Source organism: Lithobates pipiens, unplaced genomic scaffold, assembly GCF_037356315.1.
Source record: "Lithobates pipiens isolate NorthernLeopardFrog02 unplaced genomic scaffold, aLitPip1_a1.2 Scaffold_16, whole genome shotgun sequence".
Taxonomy (NCBI): domain Eukaryota; kingdom Metazoa; phylum Chordata; class Amphibia; order Anura; family Ranidae; genus Lithobates; species Lithobates pipiens.
Window position 1 is genome coordinate 99,163,047 of NW_027507748.1, and position 19,831 is coordinate 99,182,877.

Sequence of the window (19,831 nt, forward strand, 5' to 3'; positions counted from 1 at the left end):
AGGTTATTAAACATCCCACTCCAAAACCAACTACAGAAAATCAAGTGCATAGCCATGCAATTTCCACTGGCAAATAATAGCATGCCAAATCATTTTAGACAAGTGTGCATTTCCAACCTTGTGATGACAGCTTGGGCAATGTCCTTTTGTGTTTCATGTTCCCTATACACAAAGTCAAATCCATAAAGATGTGGTTTGATGAGTTAAATGTGGGGGAACTTGAGTGGCTTGCAAAGTGCCCTAATCTCAACCCTATAAAACACCTTTGGGATAAATTGGTATACAGACCATGAACTTGATATTCTCATCGAACATTAGTACCTGACCTTACATTGGCTAAATAAGTACAAGTTTCCATAAAGACACCCAAAAGTCTTGATGTAAGCCTTTATAGAAGAGTGGAGTTATACAAAGGGGGGTGAGGGGTGGCAACACTATGTCAAAAGAGTTATATGGCCAAGGCTTTTTTGGCCATACTTCTCTAGTGAGTCACAGGAGTGCATTTACTTTTGCTCTCCTTTGACCCAGAATTAGTCGATAGTGGGCCAAAGCCTGCTATCAGTTGATGTCACAGAGCAATTCCACTTTAAAGGGATCCTGACTGAATTGTCAGGATCCACTCAGCTGACTGACTGCTGGCTCCAACTCACAGCGCCCGGCTGAGGCCTGGAGCCAGCTGTACCCGCTCCCTTCCCTGCCGGGTGCTCCAGTGAGCGCCAGACAAGAGAGCATTGATTGACAGTCACTGTTCTCTGCTCTGATCAGACCAATAATTAAGTGATCAATGGTCATGGGATCGCTCAGTTCTTGGGCTTAGAGCCATTCTGGGACAGCTGCAGCATCACACTGATGCTCCTGCATAGATTTCAGCATGGATATTTGTTATATTTAGAACCCCAAAGTTCTCCTTTTATGCCTATGGTTTTGAAATAAGATGTTCAACAAGCTCATATAGATGATGGTAAGGTGTCCAAAAACTTCTGGCTATAGTGTATATATGAGTCTTATAGAACACCCAGTAGGAGAATAATATGGCATTATGGAACCTGGCAAGTGGGCTTTTTCCTCCTACTAAAACTTACAGGATTCCCCCTACTTAATTCTCATCTTTGCAGAGATCTCTTATTAGTTCTTCAAAATATTAGATGGATCATAAGGCCCTGTTCACATATCCACATTTTAGCACACACATGGAAATGAAAAATGGATGGATGTGTTGTAGAAACACATTACCCAGTGAGGCTGTTCACGTTATGCACCATGTTTTGAAACTGGTGAGGATGGGTGCTGCATTGGGTCTGGTCAGAGGGTCGGGTCCCTGACCTTCTGGCCTAGTTTGGAGTAGTCCTAGCTCCAGTCAGTTTTTTGGGAGAGAAGACTGTCCCCCCTTCCCACTGGGGGGGGGGTGGTTAGTATTTCCCAAATGTAATTAGGTAGGAGTGACTGGAGCGATGGTTGAGCCTTAGGGGTTAAAGACTTTCCCTAAGCTCTCAGAACTTCAGGCCTTCTAGGCTGGGCCATGCTGGGGGGGTGGGGGCTGTGCTGACTGGGCTGTTGGTCAGGGTTGGGACGAAAAGCCTGTGGTGAATGTGCCCCTGAAGTGGCAGTTCAGAGGTGCCGTATAATCACTGTGAGTAAGGGTTTAATATTTAATATTGATTTATGGCACCATGGTCACTTAACCATATGTTTTTCACACCTGCCTCTAGGGCTGAGCCTTTTGGCTAGGACCAGAGGAACTTTTTATTCCTGGCCGAAGGGCCGGTCATTGTATTGCACAAAGCCCACTTTTCACTTCTCCCACTTCCTTCTCCCCCACTTTCTATTTATTTACCTTTTGTTTGTAATTTTTTTGTATCATTTTGTTTGGTGTTACACATTTGTCACAGTGTGATTAGTAGGGTGTGAGTGCTCGGGCCTACCCTTATAGTTTTTGGAGGGGGGCGGACATGGCCTTCTGGCTTGGTTCACACTCTCTCATGGGGTCTTCCTTCAGGGAAGCCCCACCAAGGACTTGGGTGGGTCTGTTTCAGCAGACCTTCCAGGGAAAGGCGGTCCATCTGGTTTTGACCAGATGGACCCAGTGAAATACCTCAGTCCCCGTCTGGAGCCTAACGCCTGGGGGATCAGGGTAAGGTCCTTCCTAGGGAAGTAACACTCTTTGTGTGTGCACTTTTTTTGGCACTGGGTGAAGTTTTTGGGTGTGTTTCACACGCCACAGGCTTTTAAAAAACAAAAAAGTGTGTATGTATTATTGCTGCAGCACCATGCTGCACCCACCCACATGTAAACATACAACTGTCTAGCTCCGAATTATTCAGTTAAAGAATAAAAACTCATGACAATGTGCTATATTGTGGCTTACTGCCCTTAGATGTGCTGGCAGTTTTAGCTTTCTTTTTTTTATGGTAAATACAGAAACTACCTGTTGATCCTGTCAGAAATGTATGTCCCTTTCACTTCCTGTGAGTTGCACAGAATATTTTCCTTCCTAGCTATGTTCTGTAATCTAACAATTGCTCCAAGTAATTGAGATGAGCATATACAGATATGTTTGCAGTCCATATCAGGAGAGCAGCCTAGGGTGACAACCATGACTTCCTCTGTTGATACAGTGGCAAAGGTATGTAGCCATTCCAAGACAGGAAGTGTCTTATACACAAGATTACCAGGAGAAAATAAAGCAAAAGAAGCTTGACAAATAAAAATGAATGCAGCCACCACCCCAAAGACTAGTATGCTGCAATATATTACTTTTTGGTTTTGGGTTTTGATACACTTTTAGTATAATGTCAGTCTATATATCTATGTACAATAACAGCTAGTTATAGTGCAATAGAGAAACAATGGCTTAGGCACTGAACGTCTGGAACTGTGAGAGCTGACACTACGTTTCTCAGAACAGTTACCGTTACAGGTGTGCTTGTCTGCCAGCAGGTAGTAGCCATCTTCACACGCACATCGGTATCCACCAGGAAAGTTCACACACCTTTGGCTACAGCCTGCATTCTCCTTTTCCGGATCCTCACATTCATTTATGTCTGCAAAAAAAATAGAAAATGATTTGTGCTGTGTGTGATTGTGTAGCAATTGTGTAAGTTTGGTTGTTCGAACAGTTTCAGGTTCTGGCTGTCAGAATAGAATAGCCGGCAGTGTGGGTGAGGGAATCAATGGAGATCTATGGAACTCTTTACATGTATGGCCATACAGTGCCTTGAAAAAGTATTCATACCCCTTGAGATTTTCCACATTTTGTCATGTTACAACCAAAAATGTAAATGTATTTTGTTGGGATTTTATGTGATAGATCAACACAAAGTTGCACATAATTGTGAAGTAGAAGGACACTTATAAATGGTTTTCAAAATCTTTTACAAATATATGTGAAAAGTGTGGAGTGCATTTGTATTCAGCGCCCAAGTCAATATTTTGTAGAACCACCTTTCACTGCAATTACAGCTCCAAGTCTTTTTGGGTATGTGTCTACCAGCTTAGCACATCTATAGAGTGATATTTTTGTCTATTCTTCTTTGTAAAATAGCTCAAGCTCTGTCAGACTGGATGGAGAGCGTCTGTGAACAACAATTTTCAAGTCTTGCTAAAGATTCTCAATTGGATTTAGGTCTGGACTTTGACTGGACCATTCTAACACATGAATATGCTTTGATCTAAACCATTCTATTGTAGCTCTGGCTGTATGTTTAGGGTTGTTGTTCTGCTGCAAGGTGATCCCCCGGCCCAGTCTCAAGTCTTTTGCAGACTCTAATGCCACGTACACACAACAGTTTTTTCCATCAGAATAAACTCTGGCGGTTTTTCCAATGGAGTTCCGCTAACACGTACTTGCCTACACACAATCACACCAAAGTCCAATAGTTTAGAACGCGGTGATGTACAACACGTATGACGGGACTAGAAAAAAGAAGTTCAATAGCCAGTAGCCAATAGCTGCCCTTGCTTCATTTTTGGTCCGTTGGAACAGCATACAGAAGAGCGCTTTTCCCGATAGGAATTGATTCCGTAGGAAAGATTTTAAACATGTTCTATTTCTAGATCTGTCAGAATTTTCGGGAAAAAAAAGTTAGTTGAAGCCCACACACGATCGGAATATCCGATGAAATGATTCCGTCTGACTTTTTCTGCCGGAAAGTCCAACCATGTGTACACTGCATCTACACAGGCTCTATCCATCTTCCCATCAACTCTAACCAGCTTCCCTGTCCCTGCTGAAGGAAAGCATCCCTACAACATGATTCTGCCACCATCATGTTTCAGGGTGGGGATGGTGTGTTCAGGGTGATGTGCAGTGTTCGTTTTCCACCACACATAGCGATTTGCTTCTAGGCCAAAAAGTTACATTTTGGTCTCATCTGACCAGAGCACCTTCTTCCACATGTTTGCTGTGTCCCCCGCATGGCTTCTCACAAACTGCAAAAGAGACTTCAACAATGGCTTTCTTCTTGCCACTCTTCCATAAAGGCCAGATTTGTGGAGTGTATGACTAATAGTTGTCCTGTGGACAGATTCTCCCACCTGAGCTGTGGATCTCTGCAGCTCCTCCAAAGTTACCATGGGCCTCTCAGTTGCTTCTCTGATTATCACTCTCCTTGCCTGGCCTGTCAGTTTAGGTGGATGGTCATGTCTTGGTAGGTTTGCAGTTGTGCCATACTCTTTACATTTTCGGGTTAGTGGATTGAACAGCACTCGTGAGATGTTCATCACTTGGGATTTTCTTTTTAAAACTTAACTCTGCTTTAAACTTCTCAGCTTTATCCCTGACCTGTCTGGTGTGTTCATTGGCCTTCATGATGCTGTTTGTCCGCTAAGGCTCTCTAACAGACCTCAGAGGGCTTCGCAGAACAGCTTTATTCATACTGAGATTAAATTACACACAGGTGGACACTATTTACTAATTAGGTGACTTCTGGAGGCAATTGGTTCCACTAGAATATAGTTAGGGGCATCAGAGTAGAGGGGGCTGAATACAAATGCACGCCACACTTTTCAGATATTTATTTGTAAACATTTTTGAAAACCATTTATCATTTCCCTTCCACTTCACGATTATGTTCCACTTTGTGTTGGTCTATCACATAAAATCCCAATAAAATACATTTACGTTTTTGGTTGCAACATGACAAAATGTGAATAATAGATGGCACTGATGGGCACCATTGAAGAACACTGATAGATGCTGTTAATCAGCATTGATGAGCACTAATAGGTAGTGCTGATAGGCAGAATTGATGGGCACTAATAGGTGGCATTGACGAGCACTGATAGGTAACACTTGTAGGCGGAATTGATGGGCAGTGATAGGCAGCACTAATAGGCAGCATTGATGGGAACTAATAGGTGGCATTGATGAGGACTGGTAGGTGATACTGATGATTGGGGCACTGAATATCAGTGTAAACAATTTGACATTCTTGATGGTTAACAGCAGTCCTTTCCTCACGCAGACACAGCATGGGAGGAAAGGGCTGCAGATAACCGGCAAGTAAGTTTACACGTGATCAGCTGATCACACAAGAAAGGGCCGCTGTGATTGCACTGGATGCATGTCCCAGGAGGCACATGGGAGGCAGGGTTTCTGGAAAGATGTCCATGGACACCCTCCCAAAATTAGAAGCCCAGAGCTCGGATGGAAGGAGGAGGGCAGGGGGCCCATCATGGTTTCTCGCACAAGGGCCCTGAAGGTTCTAGTTACGCCTCTGGTGTAGATTAGAAGCTCGGGCTCATGCTCAGTCATAGTTTTGACCTTTATATCACCACTTTGGCTAACATTGGACAAAAGTGAAAAAGAAAGTTAAAATAGCCATGCCTGGAGAAACTGTGGCATGACACAAATATTTTTTTACAAGCTAATATAAATTGAAACAGTGGAAAACTTCAAGAGACAGCAATCACATTTCTAGAAAATCCAGAAGATGACAAAATGATGGCTGCTCTGCTCTTGTTTTCTGCTGGTTGGATAAATATTAGCTGGTTCAGCACAGCTCTGTTTATAAACTACATTTGGTCACTTACCTTCATTGCAGCGCACTCCCTGCCATCCAGGTTTGCACACACAGGTATAGTTTCCTTTCCCATCTTTACACTCCTTGTATCCTTCTTTATGGCAGGGCATAGGCTTGCACTGATCTGGAAGTGCTGTTCAGAAAACAATGATGTGTTAATTAATAATTAAATAATCATTTCTAGAAAAGAAATAAAACAAATCTCTATGTAAAAGCTCATTCAAACAGTGCTCATCCCCATATAACGTGAAGAGTTCTTTGTTTACTAGCACTGAGCCGAGTGCAGGCAGCCCATATTAATGAATGGACACTCATCGGCTATAAATTCACCTGCATAACTGAGTTTGAGAAGCATGCAAGGAGAATTGCATGGATCTCGATGCAGAGCCTGTGCATTAAGATTGGTGCATCCATCTCTGTGGCTCATATAGCTGATGCCTATCCATCCCCTAATATGGGGTGCCTGCATGAAACACAGTGCTAGTAAACAAAGGGCTATTCCCGCTATACAAGACTGAGCACCTATGTTAATGAGGCCCAAGGGTTTCTCTTTCCTATTCAGGTAATCCTCTGACAGCTCCCCTCCAAGGATATATGTTCACACAGATGGAAGAAGCCTTGGGTGTGTATTTTTTTACATCTGATAAATACCCCCTAACCAGTGGACTACAATGCATGTATAGTACATGGCAAATGGCTCAGTACACAAGGCTATGCCTCATGCTGTGAATGTTGAATACACTAATCAAAACTGTTTTCTCCAGTGCAGTGGGACCCCCTGCTGGCAAAATACTCCCAGCACAGGCTTAAAGTCACCCATGTAATCCAGAGCCGAAGTGAACATACCTTTTCAGATCTTCCTAATTCCCCTCCCTAATTTCAGTTCACCAAAATAAACAACCAATCAAACTTTAAAGTGGTTGTAAACCCTTACAAACCACTTTGACCTACAGGTAAACCTAGATTAAGGCTTACTTGTAGGTCCAAGAAATATCTCCTAAACCTATACGGTTTAGGAGATATTTCCAAAAAGACAGCCACCGCTGTCTACGGTGCATGCGATATGCCGCGAGTGTCGGCTCCCGCGGGAGTGACGTCATCGCTGCTCCGGCAAATCACAGTGCCAGAGCAGCGAAACCCGGAAGTCACTCCGGGATCCATGGCAGCGGCAGCCATGAAGACGGAGGACCGCTTCAGGGGCTTCGTTCTCAGGTAAGTTATTCATAGTATGCTATGCATACTAGCTCATTATGCCTTTGCCTTGCAGGTTGCTCCCCCCCCCCACCCCCCATGGGTTTACAACCACTTTAATTTATATTGATCTGGCTGTAATACTGTGAAATTGGTTTGGCTGTTGATAGGTTACTGAGCATTGTGCAATATACAGTAATTTGAACGCTTGTCATTTTTAATTAATCATAAAAGCAAATAAGCTAGGGTAAATTAGGTATTGGTTCAGGTAACTTAAAATATATCTAAACACAAGAACAAAGGTGTAATATATCAGAGCTTACAAGTCCCTATGCCTGGAGACTAGCTGGAGGAGCGTTGCCCTTAGGCCTGGCACAGTGGACAATATCCAATATGCCACGTTTGCGCAGGAATGCATGCACACGTATTGCGAGCGCACATTCACCACGGTGCACATGTGCATGCTGACACACATAATATACAACAGATCCTCGTGCCCTCTGGCCTTTAAAAGAGTGACTGTGGCACATGGACTTTGCTGACTGGTCTTCAGCTTCTTGTTTCCTGTTCCCTTGTTTTGCTAATGCCTCTAATTACTCGTTACTGGCTCGGCTTGCTCTTGGATTCCTCTTGTTTCTCTCCACAGATATGCTATTGACTCCTGTCCTGTGTATGACCCCGGCTTGCCTGACCACTACTCTGATCTCCCATCTGCTGACCACTGGCTTACTGACCTCTGGAATTGTCCCCGACTATGCCTTCTGCTTTACCCTGTCTGCTGTGTTCCCCCTTGGTGTCTACCTGTTGTACCCAGCCTGCTGTACTTACCTGCAATACTCACCTGTTGCTCTAGTTTGCAGTACTGACCTTCTGTATCCTGTCTGTTGCAACGGACCAGCCCCTAATTCCCCACCGATTCCTCACTCTGACAGCTAGCAGGGATTGCCAGTCCTGCCGCGTCACCCATTCACAGTCCCCTGTGAATGGAAAGCTACAAGTCCCAGCAGCCTTTGCAGCTGTCGGCTTGTAGGTTTCCATGAACTACCAGGGCACAGTGGTAGTTCATTGAGTCTTCCTGTCAGAGTGTTACAGTAAACCTTGGTTTGAGAGCAACTTGGTTTGAAAGCATTTTGCAAGACATCAAAATGTTTTATAATAATATTTCACCTGATATAGAAACGATGTCGTGATATACAAGTAGCGGCATGTCACAACTGAGTATAAAAGAGAAGAGAGGTGCCTCTAATGCCGCGTACACACGATCAGACTTTCCGGCAGACTTGATCCGGCGGACCAGAGATCGTCGGACAATTCTACCGTATGTGGGCTCCAGCCGACTTTTTCTTCCCCAAAGTCCGGCGGACCTAGAAATAAAACATGTTTTAAATCTACCCGCCGAAAGTCCGCCGGACCCAGTTCTTGTCGGGAAGTCCGCTCATCTGTATGCTGGTCCGACGGACCAACTATGATGCAACGGCAACTACAGTACCTGCCCGCGAGAATGTTTCATCGCGCTGGTTCTCGGCTACAGGGTACTGTACACCAGGCCCTTAGGTCTGGTATGGATTTTAAGAGGAACCCCCTACACTGAAAAAACGGTGTGGGGGTCCCCCCAAAATCCATACCAGACCCTTATCCAAGCACGCAGCCCGGCTGGTCAGGAAAGGGGATGGCCCCCCCTGAACTGTACCAGGCAGCATGCCAGGCAGCATGCCCTCAACATGGGAGGGTGGGTGATTTGGGGAAGGGGGGCGCCCTGCGGCTCCCCCTACTCCAAAGCACCTTGTCCCCATGTTGATGAGGACAAGGGCCTCTTCCCGACAACCCTGGCCGTTGGTTGTCGTGGTCTGCGGGTGAGGGGCTTATCGGAATCCGGGAGCCCCCTTTAATAAGGGGGCCCCCAGATCCTGGCCCTCCACCCTATGTGAATGAGTATGGGGTACATCTGGGGTCTTCTTCCGACTTCTCCACGCTCTCCAGTTCTTCTCATAGGGCTCCTCCTCTATCTTCTGCTATTTTGCCGCTCTTTTGCTAGCAGTGGCCCGGCTTTCTCCTTCGTCGTCACCGTCGCCGTCTTCTTCTTAAAGAAGAAGATGGCGGGGCATGCTGTGATCGTGGTGTCATAAGGGGCGGGGTCACCAGGTGACATCACCCAGTGACCCCACCCCGTATGCCTGTATAAGTCGCAGTGCACCGTGTCCACAGCATTACAGTGGGAAAGAGTGTTGTGTCAACATCAGAAGAACAGAAGAAGGAAGAAGAAGAAGAAGACACTTTTCCCCCAGGTAAATGGGTAGGGGTATGATGTACCCCATACTCATTCACATAGGTTGGGGGTCCGGGATCTGGGGGCCCTCTTATTAAAGGGGGCTCCCGGATTCCGATAAGCCCCCGCCCGGTGTTTTTACGGGGTAGGGGTTACCCTTAAAATCCATACCAGGCGACGGGGCTTGCAAGGTGTCAATCATTTTCATCGGCGAGATTGACTTTCATCTCTAGTGCCGTCGTACCTGGAGTCACGTTCAAAAAGTCAGTCGGACCTCCGCAAAAAGTCTGGCAAGAAACTCCGTTCGTGTGTGTGCAAGTCCGATCACGGGGACGCGGCACAAGTGTAGCAATAGGGTTACATTTAATGAAGTTACAGCATTTAGAAAATCACATGACTGATGATTAAAACATGCACATCCAAGTATGCAGGCATCCGAGGTACAGCTATCCACATAGACCATCCTCAGCACGTCGTCCCTTCCATGCTGCGCTCCACGAGCTGTTCAAGTCAAGCTTTCAGATCGCTCTACTGCAGGGTAGTCTTCTTGGTCAAGATTGCAGACTGACAGTGGTGAGAACCAGCGGTGCGGGGGATGGTTTATGTGGTCAGCTTTACCCTATACCTGCATACTTAAATGTGCATGCTTATGTGCGTTTGCGCTTATAAGAGTTTTATCCAAAACATTCCCCTCTGCTCATTTTCAACTATAATCAATTTAAAATTTAAAATGCCGAATGTGCCTAAACAAGTTTATGTGCATCAAGCAGTTTTTCTACCCAAACGCACCTCTTGTGATGTTTTTTTTTCAGCCTGTAAGGGCTTCTCCTAAAATATTCCTGTAAGTGCCCCCAAATGTGAATGGACACATAGACTAACATAAAGTCGCGTCTACGGGCTGAAAGAAAAAACACCAAATGCCTGTATAAGCAGCATTTTTTATGCCCAGTGTGCATGATGCCTTATGGTTTCTATGAATTACTGAATGCTCACATTATTCTAGTTTGCCTGTATAAAAAAAAAAAATATATGTATTTATATACAAACCAGTAACACATGATCTTAGGTCTGCTGGGCCATCATAATCCAAAAAACTAAGCTTATTTGCATCTCCATTGCGATGGCTGCCAAGGCAGGCTGTAAAATACAGAAAAAAAAGTTTAGTATTATTATTATTATTATTACAGTATTATTATTATTATTATTGTTAGAATTATATATAACATACAAAAATGTAAACTGCAGCATCTTCATGTAATTGTAATGCAAACCCCTATTAAAGCCCCATACACACTATTAGATTTTCTGCAGATTTTTGTCTTCAGCTTTACCAAAACCACATAATATGGTGTCAAACCTTAAGCCCTTGAACATACGGTCGGACATTCCGAAAAACAAAATCCATCGGATTTTGGCCGAAACCGGTGTTGCATATACACGGTTGGACAAAGTTGTCGGAAAATCCGATCGTTCTGAATGTGATGACGTTATTTCATTATGAAGGGACTACATTCAGGCTAGTAGCCAATAGCTTTGGTCTAGGAATTTGATCTGAGCATGCGTGGCATTTTGTCCGATCGGAATTCTCTACACACAATCGGACAAAGTCCGATCGGATCATGTTGTTGGAAAGTTTTATAGCCCAGCTCTAAAACTTTGTCCGTCGGATATTCCGATGGAAACAGTCCGATGGAGCCCACACACAGTCGGATTATCCGACAACACGGTCCGATTGGACACTTTCCGTCGGAATGTCCGACCATGTGTACAAGGGCTTAGAGTCTCAATTTGTATGCAATCAGGCAGGCCCTTGCACTATATGGTTTTGGTAAATCTGAAGAAAAAAATCTGCAGAAAATCTAATAGTGTGTATGAGGTCTTTGGCTACTTGTATACAACTTCTATTCTATATTTCTATCAAAGTGGTACTCAAGTTGCCAAGAAGTCATACTGTAAGTCGTGTGACTTTCAGGTCGCAGAGGTGTTAACCGAGCCTAAATTTTTTGGGGGGCTTTAGATTAAGAAATGCTTTATATCCTTTGGTTTTATTATTCTGTACATGTTTACAGCAGTTGCTAATGTTAAGCCAAGCAATACAAGTATAATTCATAGATTGATTTATAGAAATCGTCTAATGTCTTAGCTGGGTACAAATACCTATTCAGCAACAGTGTGATGTCCAGGTTTTGGTATGTTTCCCAATTTAATATTAGCAGTTATGGTTAAAATTATGACTTTGTGTGTTATAAATGAAGATTTAAGTTTTATGATTAGACTTGTTCATGGATCTATAAAGGATGCCATTGACTATTGAGCATCAGTAATCAGACATGGCCTGTCTTTGGTTGTCTTAACTAGATTGAAGCTGAAAAGGCCACCTTTTTAATGAAAAGTGGTTTAGTGAAAAAAAATATTTACACAGATGCAATAAGATAATACAATGCCAACAAGACAATTACAAAACTTCAAGTATTACAGAGTGTGGTACACCAAAGTTTTGGAGTTTGACAAAGCAAAAGACCATATGTTATAAAGGTGGTACATGGCAACGTTTCTTTATAAAATGAATTCTAAATTCCTGTGTAGAGCAGTGGTTTATATCCATTGTGGCATTGGGGAAGTGTTCATTTTGTCGACTAAAATATTTTCGTGGACTAAATGAATTTTAGTCTACTAAAATACGACTAAAACCAAAACAATTCAGATGACTAAAATATGATTAAAATAAAATGGCATTTTAGCCATAAGACAAAAAGATGACTAAAACTACAATGGAATTTTTGTCAAAACACTATGACTAAAACGAAACTAATTAACACTACTCTGCTGGCCATTTCTAAATTGGCAACACAATTCCACCCAGAGCCTGTAATAATAGCACTTTAAAGTTTAAACATGTATTGTACTACCGCATAAGGATAAGTATGCTTTTCTTATATATTTTCTTAATATTTAATGTTGGTAATATATTCAGGTAATATGTGCAATGGCATTACAAGCAATAGATGCTTTGGATTGTATATGGTCTTTTAGGGACCAGGACTGGAATTTGTACGCAGGATCAATCTCTTTGTCCACCTCGCCCCTGTGATCGGAGAATATGAACATTTGCTCATGCTTGGCAGGCCCCACCTGGAATTGGCACTTCAACTGGTACTGAGGACTTATCCTTCTTCCATCATACGATAAGTACCATTCTACCTTATCTCAGCTTGGGATTTGTATGCTTTGGATTGTATGCCTGACCATGCCAGGACCTGGGAGCTAACATAGCATTATTTTCAATAATGTCTGCATGCCATTTTCACTTCTTATTACATTGTCGCTGCTTGAGGAATGAGTTTTTATGGTGTCTTCATACCCCTTTGCTTCAGCAATTTACTGTCATTGGATTTGGGCATGAATGGTGGACATTGAGTTTTTTCATATAGAATGACTGACACGTTTTGAATGACTTTATTCAGCTATTGTACAGTGGGCTGTGTTTCTCCTTCGTTTTCTCCTTTTTTACTTTTACGAGAGCTCCCACTCCACTCTTTTCCATTGTAGGTGAGGTTGAAAAAAAGACACAAGTCCATCAAGTCTAACCTATGTGTGTGATTATATGTCAGTATTACATTGTATATCCCTGTATGTTGCAGTCATTCAGGTGCTTATCTAATAGTTTCTAGAAACTATCAATGCCCCCCTGCTGAAACCACCACCTGTGGAAGGGAATTCCACATCCTTGCCGCTCTTACAGTAAAGAACCCTCTACGCAGTTTCAGGTTAAAACTCTTTTTGTCTAATTTTAATGATTTAGCCACGTGTCTTTTTGAACTCCCTTCTATGGAAAAGTTTTATCCCTACTGTGAGTCACCAGTATGGTATTTGTAAATTGAAATCATATCCCCTCTCAAGCCTCTCTTCTCCAGAGAAAATAAGTTCAGTTTTCGTAACCTTTCTTCATAAATAATATCCTCCAGTCCCTTTATTAGCTTTGTTGCCCTTCTTTCTACTCACTCCATTTCCAGTACATGCTTCCTGAGGACTGGTGCCCAGAACTGGTTGGGCATACAGGTGAGGCCAGACCAGAGTCTTGTAGAGTGGGAGAATTATCGCTTTATTTCTTGAGTTAATCCCCTTTTTTAATGCATGCCAATATTCTGTTTGCTTTGTTAGAAGCAGCTTGCATGCCATTGCTGAGCCTATCATCTACTAGGACCACCAGGTCCTTTTCCATCCTAGATTCCCCCAGAGGTTCTTCCCCCAGTGAGTAGATTGCATTCATATTTTTGCCACCCAAATGCATTATTTTATATTTTTCCACATTTAACCTCATTTGCCATGTAGTTGCCCACCCCATTAATTTGTTCAGATCTTCTTGAACGGTTTCCACATACTACAGATAAGTTATTACCCTGCTTAGCTTAGTATCATCCGCAAATACAGAGCTTGAACTGTTTACCCCATCCTCCAGGTCGTTTATGAACAAATTAAATAGGATTGGTCCCAGCATAGAACCCTGGGGGACCCCCCTTTCCACGCTTGACCTTTTTGAGTACTCCCTACTTATCATCACCCTCTGAACTCTCCCTTGTAGCTGGTTTTTAATCCATGTACTCACCCTATGGTTCATGCCAATGGACCTTATTTTGTACAATAAACATTTATGGGGAACTGTGTCAAATGCTTTGCAAAATCCAGATACACTGATATACCACGTCTACGGGCCTTCTTTTATCTAGATGGCAGCTCACCTCCTCATAGAAGGTTAATAGATTGGTTTGGCAAGAATGATTCTTAATGAATCCATGCTGATTACTGCTAATGATACCGTTTTCATTACTAAAGTCTTGTATATAGTCATGCCCTCCAAGAGCTTGCATCCTGATGTTAGGCTAACTGGTCTCTAATTCCCAGGGATGTCTTTTGGCCTTTTTTTAAATATTGGTGCTTCATTGGCTTTTCTCCAATCAGCTGGTACCATTCCAGTCAGTAGACTGTCAGTAAAAATTAGGAACAATGGTCTGGCAATTATTTGACTGGATTCCTAAGGACCCTCGGGTGCAAGCCATTTTGTCCTCCGTTAGCCATGAGGGTGCTTCCTGAGATGTGTCATGAGGATAAACACTGCAGTTTTGGTTACTGAAGCACCCCGATTCCGTTGTGAAGACTGAGGAGAAAAATAAATTCAATATCTTCGCCATCGACTCCAAAGCATCCTCCTAATGTTGAGGGCATGTGGCCTGGTACAGTTCAGGAGAGGGGGCGCTCTCTCGTCCCCCCTCTTTTCCTGTGGCCTGCCAAGTTGCGTGCTCGGACAAAGGGTCTGGTATGGATTTTTGGGGGGAACTCCATGCCATTTTAAAAAAAAAAATTGGTGTGGAATTCCCTTTAAAATCCATAGCAGACCCTTCTGGTATGGATATTTGGGGGGAACCCATGTCATTTTTTTTTTATTTGACACAGGGTTCCCCTTAATATCCATACCAGACCTGAAGGGCCTGGTAATTGAATTTGGGGGAACCCCAAGCTTTTTTTTTTTTATCAATGACTTTTAATGACTGTTATCTGTATTACAGGGAGACGACAATTCATTATAGCCGTGAGAGATTTTAAATGACTTTTTTTCCTGCAGAAATGACACTTTGTGCAGAGACAGTTCTAAGCATGGGAAACATGCGCCCCTTTAAAGGCATACTATAGACACCCCCCAGGTACAAAATTTAAAGGAATATTACACTTTTATTGTTTCACTTCAAGCATTATTAAAATCACTGCTCCCGAAAAAACAGCCATTTAAAAAAAATAATTTTGGATTGATACATGTCCCTTGGGGCAGGACCCAGGTCCCCAAACACTTTTTATGACAACAACTTGCATATAAGCCTTTACAATTAGCACTTTAGATTTCTCCCATAGACTTGTACAGGGTGTTCCGTGAATTTGTCGCAAACAACCCAAATTGTTCACTGTTTGGTGAACAGGCAAACAGGCGAACAGGCAATATTTTTGACTAGGGCTGAGCTTCGAGTTTGAGTCAAACTGATGTTCGACTCGAACTCGAAGCTCATCCCTAGTCAAAAGTCTAAAACACTGCATTGGGGTGATTATGCTCATGAGGTAGGTGCTTTACCAATGAGTTTTGGCAGTACAAACTGTATTTTAGGGCATTGCAGCCCACTTTTATTAAACAGAACGGAAAGTTCACATAACATCAGTTGCCTACGCAGGGGGTTTCCACATCAAGATGAACAGACAATGCAAACTGGCGAGCTACCTGGTTCTCTTGTCAGCAGCACCGCTACACTCCTTACCAGTCCATACAAATGTATTGTCCAGCTCTTCTGATTAACTTGGCTCACTTAGCCTTAGTCACAGCATTCTGCTGCATGACCCACTCCTGACCTTGTTATAGGGGTTCTCCTGATACCCTGATAGGAGCCCATTTAAATCCTGGAACAAGACCTCATGTTTCCTGGCTGCAGGCTGGGGTACATATGACCCCTGGGTGAGACCTTCTGTATCCAATATGGGATATCTGAACTATCTTTAGAAATGAATACATAAGGACCCTGCACAACTGTGTACTTACACACGCTGCAGGCATCTGGTAAAGGATTGAAGGTTTTGCCCCACCCAACAGACTTTAGAATCTTCAAGCTTAAAGAGGAGCTCCAATCGTTTTTCTGACAATTAAAAGTCAGCAGCTACAAAAACTGTAGCTGCTGACTTTTAATAAACAGACACTCACCTGTCCCACGATCCAGCATTGTGCTTACCCGAGGGGGTGCCAGGGATCATCTTCGATCCCTGGTGCCAACATCTTAACTGTGGGCATTGTGATTGGTCCTGCATTCTTCTGGACCCGTGAGGTGTCCCAAAAGACTGTGGAGGGGGGGTACAATTTTTTAAAGAGGAGGGGGGCCTCAAAACAAAACATCCACTTTTGGGTGAAGTTCCACTTTAAGAGCACATATTCCATAACAATCATAACAAAGACATAATTTCCAAACTGACTACAAATATGGAAATATCCACTTACCTAAATATCTTGGGTAAAAGAATTCCTAGATAAATAGAAAAAAAAAGGAATTATTCATAAGGATTAAACAACATCTATGGTCAAAATGTAAAATCATTCATTTGTACATTGTATTTCAATTATTTCCAGTAATATTTTGTAAACTGTAACCTGTGAAGATCGCCATTCTCCACACATGTACTTCCTTGGATTCCGTGACATGTACTCACTATGCTCTGTAAGTAGGCATTGCTGTGTCACACTTTTTACAGAGCCTGCCTTCTGAACTACAGAAATGATGAGAGGAGGAGTTTCAGGAGGTGGAGCCACTACAGGAATCACTGCTTTCAGGCAGCAAGGTACATGGGATATGTAGTCCTTAAAAATTGAAAATAATCAACAAAGGAGAAGCTGCAACGCAACCAGGGAGTCTTGGAAGTTGTGGAAAGAGATGTCCAGCAAAAAGGCAGAACCTAACAACATGAACAGAGATTTTTAAATTAAGTTTATATTGGATTGGCAATAATAACTATTGTCTGTATTACTTTTACTATGCTGGTGTTAGAAAATGAAAGTGTCTGCCGTGATCATAAATTTCCTAAATCTCACCAGTTCTATAGAGATAGTAAATATGGTCATTCAAGCTAGTAAAGCTTAGAAAGTCACTAGAGGGGCTGCATATAGCATTTTTTGGGGGATTGCATACAGAATGTACACGTCAAATATATTGTGGTGGGGAGAAAGTTATTACTATTACACAGCAGAGGGCTCTTCCTAAAGTGATTGTAAAGGTTTGATTATTATTAATGTTTAAAATAAGGATAATGTTATACTTACCTGTGCTGAGCAACGGTTTTGTATAGAGTAGTTCCGAACCTCTTCTTCTGGGGTGCCCCCCACCGGTGCTCCTCCTCTCTTCTGAGTTCCTGCATAGGAAGCCACTTGCTATGGGAGCACCCGTGTGGGCTCCATCCTGAGCCGAGCTTTCTGCGTCTACAGACACACAGCTTGGCTTGGCCTTGTCCCCCTCTCCCACCTCACAGCATATGATTGACAGCAACAGGAGCTAATAGCTCCTGCTGCTGCCTCCATGTCCTTTGAGGAGAGAGAGAGAGAACAGTGCCAATGCATTTGGGCACAGGCTCAGGTAAGTATTTAGGGGGAGGTTACTGATCAAAGAAGGTTGTTTACCTTAATGCAGAGAATATATTAGGGTAAAAAAACATTCTGCCTTTAAAACCATTTTAAGAGTTAGCTAGCTGAAGAATCTTCAATATCCAACACTACTGAGAGTGGCAGAAAACTGGTACCCTATGTGTGCTGTGGTTCCATCCATCGGCCCCTGCAGGACATAATAGTTTCTCCTGTATTTTCACCTGGTGATCCTGCCAGTAACTTAATTCCTGTCCTAGAGTGATAACATTCACTCACTGTACTGTATCATAGAGGAGCAGTATTGTCACCCTAAGCTGCTCACCTGATTTGGACTACCAACAGCCCACCCTCATCTCTATTACATAGTGAGGATAGGTTTTTTTAGTTCACATGAGATATCTGGGAAAACTGCTAACATTGAGATTTCTGCCAGGAATCAGAAAGATTTTTTTCTTTAGGAGCCCATTCACACCATACACTGAACTGCATACAGGCATACCCCACTTTTAAGTACATAATGGGGTTTATTTACTAAAGGAAAGTGCAAAATCAGGCTCCCTTCTGCACAGAAACCAATGAGCTTCTAAACCCAGCTTGTTCAATTAAGCTTTGGTAATAAAACCTGGAAGCTCATTGGTTTCTATGCAGAAGTGAGCCTGATTTTGCACCTTCCAGCTTTAGTAAATAAACCCCATTGCATACTTAAAAGTGGAGTATGCCTGTAGTCCCAATGCATAGACATAGAAATTTGCCTTAAGTCCTATTGCTTCAGTTCAAACCAATGTTTTGTATTAGTGTGTGCTGAAAAAATAGGTGTACTATGCTTTGTAACGTACAACGGTCTATAACGTTGAATGAAATTAATTTTGTGCAATTTCAATAAAGTTAAAAAAAGAAAAAAGGAAACAGTACAACATGTTGTACAGTGCATTCCACTGCCCCTATGCAATGCACACCTATTTACACAGCATTATACAAAGCATAAACCCCACCTGCTGGTGTGTATGGGTCCTAAATCTGATCCACTTATACTCACCTTTACAGCACTGTAGGTATATGTGGTAAGTACAAGTCAGAGATTTACTTTAACCACTACAGATCCGCGCTATTGCCAAATGACGGCATTAGCGCGGACCTACATTTCCGGGACGACGTCTATTGACGTCGTCCCGGTTACGAGCGGCCTGCGCGCCCCCTGAGGGGCGCGCGCGGCGCGCTCTGTGATCGACGAGTCCGTGAGACTCGCCTGATCACCGATCCGTCAGCCAATGACAGCTGATCATGTGATAGAACGGAGCCGGTAATCGGCTATTATTCCTCCTCGCGCTGACAGCGCGAGGAGAGAAAAAAAAAGCCGTTCACCGGCGGCCGTGATCGGGACATCAGTCCCGATCACGGCCATCAATACAAGGGACCACCTGCCACCTGCCTGTGCCCACCTGCCTCCCGCAGTGCCATCCTGAAGTAAAATAAAAGCAAAAGTAAGTGCCCCCCGTCAGTGCCCCCCGTCAGTGCCCACAGTGCCACCCACAGTGCCACCCACAGTGCCACCCACAGTGCCACCCCACAGTGCCACCCACAGTGCCACCCACAGTGCCACCCAATCTGCCTCAAAGGTGCTGCACCCCAGTGCCGCCCATCAGTGCCCAGCAGTGCCGCCCATCTGTGCCCAGCAGTGCCGCCCATCAGTGCCCAGCAGTGCCACCTATCAGAGCCACCTATCAGTGCCACCTATCAGTGCCCATCAGTCCCATCTATCTGTGGTACCTATCAGTGCCCATCCGTGCCACCCATCCGTGCCACTTATCCGTGCCACCCATCCGTGCCATCTTATCTGTGCCCATCTTTGCCCATCAGTGCCGCCTTATCTGTGCCCATCGGTGCCGCCTTATCTGTGCCTATTAGTGCCGCCTTAACTATGCCTATCAGTGCCCACCGGTGCAGCCTATCAGTGCCCACCAATGCAGCCCATCAGTGCCCACCAATGCAGCCCATCAGTGCCCACCAATGCAGCCTATCAGTGCCGCCTAATCAGCGCACTTCAATGAAGGAGAAAAATGACCCGTTTGCAAAATTTTATAACAAACTATTAAAACATGATTTTTTTTTTTTTTTTTTTTGCATCTTTTTTTGTTTGTTTAGCAAAAAATAAAACTCCGAGCTGTAACTAAATACCACCAAAAGAAAGCTCTA

At 43.5% G+C, this 19,831-nt stretch overlaps 1 protein-coding gene across 1 annotated transcript in view; it reads right to left on the minus strand.

The window, feature by feature from the left end:
* Nucleotides 1-19,831, minus strand: part of PROS1 (protein S) — a 125,582-nt gene that overhangs the window by 72,329 nt on the left and 33,422 nt on the right. Inside the window, exons 3-6 of the mRNA XM_077480168.1 lie at nt 16,505-16,529; nt 10,525-10,614; nt 6,031-6,153; nt 2,910-3,041 (exon numbers count right to left, since the gene is read on the minus strand). Of these exons, the coding sequence (XP_077336294.1) occupies nt 2,910-3,041; nt 6,031-6,153; nt 10,525-10,614; nt 16,505-16,529 (370 nt within the window). The remainder of the gene's footprint in view (nt 1-2,909; nt 3,042-6,030; nt 6,154-10,524; nt 10,615-16,504; nt 16,530-19,831) is intronic.